We start from the raw sequence: 7,330 nt of genomic DNA on the forward strand, positions 1-7,330 counted from the left end.
ATAGATTTACTCATTCCACAGTTCTTCGTCGCGTCCAAATTTGTATGTAAGATTAGATAAGAGTATCAATAAATTTTGCATAAGTAATGCCACCCCAAGACCAGAATCCTTTTTGGCTGTATTGTGAATTATTAAAATAATTAGTCCTAAACATGGAATGTGAACACAGTTACAAATACTTACGATTGTTAATGAAGTCATCAATCATTACCCATATAGCTGCAATAATGGAAGCAAATCCCATAACAAAACCAATTAGCAGCCATATTTTTGCAATTCTAGCTCCGGATTCGGAGGTATTATCTTCAGATATCTATAAAAGAAGAAATGAATTTCTATTATAATGTGAATAAAATGTGTAAAATTAAAATATGTTTTTGAGGCTGGCACTAGAGGACTGGAGGAATATACATAGTTGCAGGCATTTTAACCACATTTGATTAGCAAATTAACTATCTTTGGGAAAATTATATTAAAATGTATCTGCCGGATTAGATTAATTATTTCGTTATGGAATGTTAGTTGCTTTGAAGAAGATGGAGCAGTAAACTTTGCAGATACAATATACAAAATAAAACGCAATATAACAAAATTACTTACATGTGAATTTTTAACGGTGTTTACCATGAACAGGCTAATTGTACCAAAGATTCCAATAAAGACATGACCAGTGGTTATTTGATGTTTGGGGTCTACTGACATTGCATCTATTAATGTCCACCATCCTGCAAAGAACTATAGAAAAAATATATTTTTTTAGTTTATATAAAATTTTAATAGCGTAATGGAAACACAAATATTTTCAACAAATATATCCATAATGTCTACTTCGTCTTGGTTCCTAAAAAAATTAGAATAATTACAATTTCGTCGTTCCAAAAACTTGGCAACTAACAATTGCAAGACTTCATATGAAATTAGGTACAAACTGTTGTGATTTTCAAACAAAGCTGTCAGTGTATTTGAACATAATAGTTTCCTTTGGGATGCTTTTAACTTATGTTGACTTTCCCCTGAAGTTTTGGAAATGCACCATAGTCTTAAAACTAAACATTTTCAGAATGAGTCCAACTTGCTCCTTATACTTTTTATGGACCACAACAGACAAATATACAAAGTCAACATATATACATAAATGTATACTGCGACGATATCGAAAACAAAGGCATAACAAAATTTGTCATTTGACCAAAATTTTTCATTTGGGCTTACCAACAATCCCGCAATTAATGAAGAATTTTTGTTGCGAGCTGTTTCAGATGTGAACCAATCCCTAATATTATCCAAGATTGACATATTCACAAAAATTCTATGCAAATTATTCGTTCTATAAAATTGTAAGCTTGCTTCTTCTTGTTTTTTTTTTTTTTTTGTTGACTAATAATTTGAAATGCAGGGATGGAAAATTCAGTAGAATAGTACTTTTTTCAGTACCTTTTTACCCAAAAAAGTACCCCCGTGACCATTTCAGTACCATTCCAATCATCTATTAAACCATGATATATATACATTTTTTGGATTAGAATTTGTTATGGATTTGACCGGAAAAAGTATTGCAGATAAAGATATTGATGTGATTGTTTTTTTTTTTCTTAAAAAAAATTAATGGGTTTACAGTAAGTTTACATTTAATCGGATTTCGTTAACCCAGTGGGTTTCAATTGTCATTTCCTTTGCATATATGTCAAATAAATCCTCATAAAGTAGGTTAACCCCGACAAAAAGTTCTAATGTACAAGGAGTTTTACGACTGATAACTTTTCAGTTATGATTATAATTACAAACATTAAATTAAATTATTTGTTCCAATCTTTTTTAACCGGATATGTTTGCCAGATACTCAATTTGGCGTACTCTGCGCTATCTCCTGAGGTAGGCAAATTGATGACATAGTCGTCGTGATTACTTCAAAATTTTCAAGAGCACTTTGGAACTGAAATTCATGTTATAGTACGTTTACATTTAACCGGATTTCGTTAACCCAGTGGGTTTCAATTGTCAATTCCTTTGAATATATGTCAAATAAATCCTCATAAAGAAGGTTAACCCCTGTAAAAAGTTCTAATGTACATGTCGTTTTAGTTTGGGGTATATTGACTTTCGAGAAAGAGGTAGTGAAATTAAAATAAGTCAATAGCATGTTCCAATAAACAGGTCGTGTCAAAGGCAATCGTTATCGACAATTTTGGAGTAAAATCCCCCATACTGTCAAATATTTTGTTTACGTTTTCACACAATAGTCAGAATCGAAAAAAATTGACAGCTCGGGTGAAATCATCTGGCCTTATCGGAGGACCTTATTATTGGATCATGATCAATAGCATACATATTCAAATGCAATCGAAAGAAGCAAGAATCCCCATATTATTACCAACAGAAAGATAGACTAAGTGATGATATCTTGAAAATCGATCTTTATGAAACTGAATAATTTTTTTTATTTTCTTAAAAAAGTACTCTTTTGGTACCTTTTCACATTTTTCATTTTCCATCCCTGTTGAAATGTAAAGTAGGGATCAAGATCTATTAATAAGGTCACCAAGATAGCAATCGAAATCGGAAAACAGCTGTTTTCTCTCAAGTCTAATGTCAAAAACATGGCCTATAAATAAGGTCACCAAGATAGCAATCGAAATCGTAAAATATCTGTTTTTTCTCAAGTCTAATGTCAAAAATTTCGACTTTGTTTACGTTTTCATAATGGAAGTCAATTCACAATAATGCATTTTGACAGCAAACTTGAGAGTTATCGATAATCAGCTGGTCTCCCTTGGTGACCTTATTTATAGGCCATGGTCAAAAATTTCGACTTTGTTTACGTTTTCATAATGGAAGTCAATTCACAATAATGCATTTTGACAGCAAACTTGAGAGGTATCGATAATCAGCTGGTCTCCCTTGGTGACCTTATTTATAGGCCATGCATGGTACAATAAATAGGTAGTCCATTTAGCGCAGCTGACGATTCGGTTAAATCTCAAAGTTTCTATTAGTGGTTTTTTCCCTTTCTGCAAGAATCTAAAAGGCTAAGCTGAATGCTCGCGTTGAGCCATCCGTCCTGTTATATATTATAGAAAATACAACAACCACAAGGAAACGATAACACAAACGCTCGAAGTTGATGTGCGCTGCGCTTCGGAGTTAAATATATTTTAACTTTTTGCGTGCGTTAACGCGATAACAAAAAACGCTCAACGCGAACATTCTGTTTAGCCCTTAACTCCGAAGCACAGCGCACATCAACTTCGAGCGTTTTTGTTATCGTTTCCTTGTGGTTGTTGTATTTTCGATAACACATAACGCAACGGATGGCTCAACGCTGTTTGATCTGTTGATCTGTTTCCGTACAGCAAGAATCTACTACTTTTTACTACGATAACGAATTTTCGAATGATATCGAAAAAAATAGTAAAATCTAGTAGATTCTAGCAGTACGGGAACAGACCAGATGTCTATTATTATCCCCGGTATCGTAAAGGAAAAATTGTTATCGTAGTAATAATTGTACGTTCTTGCAGTTCCTGGAACAGACCATTGAATTCCATGTGCAAAGTTGTCAACAATTGACATATGGTCGGGGCAAAAAGGATGACCTTATTTTTGGGACATGCCTTGTGTCATACGGCATGGCCCAATAATAAGGTATCGGAGGCCAGATAATTTCACTGCAGCTGTCAAAATGCTTTCAATTTTTACTTAATAGTGTGAAATCGTAAACAACAACTTTTAAAGTTTGGGGGATTTTCAACAAAAAATTGCCAATAATATTCGCTTCTTGTTTATTGGGCCATGGCACAAAGCCTATATAAGGTAAGCGAATTCATAGACAAAACAGCTGCTTCCATGGTATAATTATTACAAGGTAGGGCACAGCTACCAACTGATTACAATTTTTTCTCAAGGTGGCTTGTTCCATCAAATCAAAATACATATTTTGTGTATGTGTGTGTATTGTTTATTATGCCAAATAAATTCAAAATAAAATGAAATGTATTCAAATTTAATAGAAATGGAAATTATGCATTTACATTTTATGGTATTCCCTACTGGATTTTGGGAAGAAATCATAACCTTTCATTCATTTTTCGCGTTTTTAGTTTTGTGTTGAAAAAATGACAAACACAAACACTTGTTGCGTATATTTATTTTATTTTTGGCAGAAGAAGCCACACGTGCATAGTTTCTTTTTTGTTACTCACCTCAAGCTGCCCTACCTTACAAATTTAAAATTCTATCGCTTCCAAGTCTTTCTTCCAATCGAGCCATTGCCATATGTAGAGATAACCCACGCAAAAACCCTAAAAATAGCGTTCAAAATTGCTATTGTAAATTGCTAAGTAAATTGTAAACGAAAGGTCAACGAACTTCTTTTATGATTTCTTCGATTTGAGAATGTATATTTTTAAAATTGCAGATTTAAACCTGTTTAAAATATTTATTATATTGTTACGAATATAAATTTAGATGAAGTCCGTTAATTTAAGAATTTGAATTGTAACGTAAATTTGTACTACGCAGTTTATTTGAATAACTTCACAACAACAACTACTGTATAGATTTTTCTACATCCTTCCATTTCCTCTTTCATTTTCTATTTTGTTATTGTCGTACAATTCTTGTTAAACGTCATCATTGATGATCGCTTAATTCCTCTTTCTTTGTTACCCCCTCGCCTGTATATGTGTTGTTGTTATTGTTTACTCAATGTAAGTTTGTATGTGTTGTTGTTATTGTTTACTCAATGTAAGTTTGTATGTGTGCTTGTTGCATTGGTAGATTGTTCGTGATCTAGGTGTTACCAGATCGTCTAGAAACTTCTGTAGCGACAGGCAGGGCTCATATAAATAGAGGAAATGGAAAGGCAGTGAGTCAGTTGTGAATCAGATCGCGAATTGAAACCGTCAAGTAACGTAAAGCTGTAAAGTAACGTGCAAAGTAAAGTTGTGTGAATAAAATCATTGTAATAATCGTAATCAGAACGAACCCGCGTTTTATTTGGTACGAACTGTATCGGGAAATAAAACAACGTCTACACGGGATTAAGCAAAATCCAAGAACGTAACAATTGGTGTCGGAAGTGAGATTACGATAATACTACGATGAAATTTAAGGATCTACGAGTGGAAGACTTAAAGAAGGAGCTCAATAAATTGGAATTGTCCTCTACTGGCAACAAGGCTGAGCTACAAAAACGTCTGTTGGATGAGTTCGAGCGCCGTGGTATGAACATCGATACATATGAGTTTGACAGTAAGGATGAAGTGGATTTATCGGAAATGGGCGAATCCAACGGTGGGGAAGTCTCGTCAGTAGCTGCCAAGGGTGACGATTTCAGAGAAATGCTGGCCAAAATGTTTGAGGAAAATTTCAGAAGGTTCGAAGAGAATTCCAGAAAGTCAGAAGAAAACACGAGACGAATGTTCGAAGAGAATTCCAGAAAGTTAGATGAAAATTCGAGAATAATGAACGAGAAACTCGAGAACATTACAGAAGTTATTGGAAGGAGAGTGGAAACCGTGGAGGTCCAAATTAAAGAGTTGGATAAGAAAGTGCAGTCGGTTGACGAGAAGATTCTGTCTGTGGATGAGAAATTTCTGGTCCACGACCACAGGGTTACGAATCTGGAGAAGAAAATGACGGAACTGGAAATTAAAGGTGGTCCGGTGCGAGTTCCTGATACCACACTAAAAATCAAACCTCCTGTATTCGACGGCTCTACGTCATTCAATGTTTTCAAGTTACAGTTCGAGACAGTGGCTTCTAGAAATTCGTGGAACGACAGCGACAAAGCGGTTGCACTACTTCTGGCATTGAAGGGCAGTGCTGCTGATGTTATACAGAGCATTCCTGTCGCTTCTAGGAACAACTATGAAGATGTTATTGCTGCACTGGAACGTAAGTACGGTGGCGAACATAAACAAAACATCTACCTTATGGAATTAAGGGGAAGAGTGCAGAGTACAAACGAGACGTTGCAAGACTTTGCAGCTGAGGTGGAACGTTTGGTGCTAATGGCGTATCCAGGAGAGAATCACCCATTGGTGGACCGTATTAAAATCGAAACCTTTGTGAATGGCATACGTGACCCTGAGATTAAATGTGCAACATATGCGTCACCAAAAGCGTCATTTGCCGAAACCGTGTCGTTTGCCCTTGCCCAAGAGACGGCAAGAATGATTGTTAAGCCCCAGACCTACAAGATTAGCCAACTGGAGACCGAATGTTGCGAACACAAATATCTCGTTAACTTGATCAAGGACGCCATGAGGCGGGTAATAGAAGAAACAAAGTTAGTAGGGATGACTAAGCCCTGGGTTAGATGCTACAACTGCGATAAAGCAGGTCATATTGCACGCGAATGCAGAGCTAAGCGCAAACGATCCAGGTCATCGTCATCACCTACAACGAAAGATGGTAGAAGAATGGCTCAACAGTCCACCAATGAGTCACCGTTGAACAGAATCGAGCACAGAGAAGACGGAAAACACGGTAATGCTGATGCCCTGTCTCGTCGGCCATGCAAGGTAGAATACAGCCACTGCTCAAAGGCTGAGAGCAAAGAGAATATCGTGGACGTCCGACGATTGCAGTTTGAGTCGGGAGAAGATTGGTCGACGGAACAACGAAGAGATCCCATTCTGGGCAAAATAATTTCGGCCATAGAAACGGGCAAGCGACCTAGTCGGAAAGAAATTACCTCCGAAAGCCCTCTTTTAAAATCCTATTGGGCCCAGTGGGACAGTCTACTTATAAAAGATGGTTGCCTATATCGCAAATGGGAAAGTGAGGACGGTAAATCTCACCGGAACTTGATCGTCGTCCCAGACTCCAAAATAAGGGATGTCTTGTCGGAGTTTCACGATGGGCCAAGTGGAGGACATCTTGGCATAGCAAAGACCGCTGAAAAGGTGAAGCAGAGATTCTACTGGGTCGGCTGTCAAAAATCCATTGCCGACTGGATCGCCAATTGTGAAAGGTGCATAAGAGCTAAAGGTCCAACACGGAAGAGTCGAGGCTACATGCAGCAGTATAATTCAGGAGCCCCTTTTGAGAGAATCGCAATGGATGTAGCTGGACCGTTCCCAACAAGCGACTCTGGGAACCGGTATGTCTTAGTGGTCATGGATTACTTCAGTAAATGGCCAGAGGTTTATGCTATCCCAAATCAAGAAGCCAGGACAATTATGGATGTGTTCAGCAAAAATTGGATTTGGCGCTATGGTGTTCCATCTGAGGTTCATTCCGATCAAGGTAGGAATTTTGAATCAGCGATCTTCAAGGAAATGTGTGACTCCTACGGAATCAAGAAAACCAGAACGACGCCCCTACA

General features: G+C 36.9%; 1 protein-coding gene across 1 annotated transcript; it reads right to left on the minus strand.

Moving 5' to 3' along the window:
• LOC133323911 (transmembrane protein 50B) lies at positions 1 to 1,314 on the minus strand. Its single transcript, XM_061532814.1, has 4 exons — positions 1,213 to 1,314; positions 601 to 735; positions 184 to 313; positions 1 to 116 (listed from the first exon to the last, which is right to left on the minus strand). Exons 1-4 carry the CDS (start codon positions 1,294 to 1,296, stop codon positions 7 to 9), a joined length of 459 nt encoding a protein of 152 aa, XP_061388798.1. The 5' UTR covers positions 1,297 to 1,314; the 3' UTR covers positions 1 to 6.
• Between the last annotated feature and the right edge of the window lie 6,016 nt (positions 1,315 to 7,330).

This window comes from Musca vetustissima, unplaced genomic scaffold, assembly GCF_032173495.1.
Source record: "Musca vetustissima isolate MV318-11 ecotype Yass unplaced genomic scaffold, APGP_CSIRO_Mvet_v1 utg24669, whole genome shotgun sequence".
In the NCBI taxonomy this organism is placed as follows: domain Eukaryota; kingdom Metazoa; phylum Arthropoda; class Insecta; order Diptera; family Muscidae; genus Musca; species Musca vetustissima.

Coding starts and splice junctions, on each gene's coding strand:
- LOC133323911 (XM_061532814.1), bottom strand. CDS start 1,296: ATGTCAATCTTGGATAATATTAGGGATTGGTTCACATCTGAAACAGCT. Junction 736..1,212: donor CATTAATTGCGGGATTGTTG/GTAAGCCCAAAT, acceptor TTTTTTCTATAG/TTCTTTGCAGGATGGTGGAC. Junction 314..600: donor ACACCGTTAAAAATTCACAT/GTAAGTAATTTT, acceptor CTTCTTTTATAG/ATATCTGAAGATAATACCTC.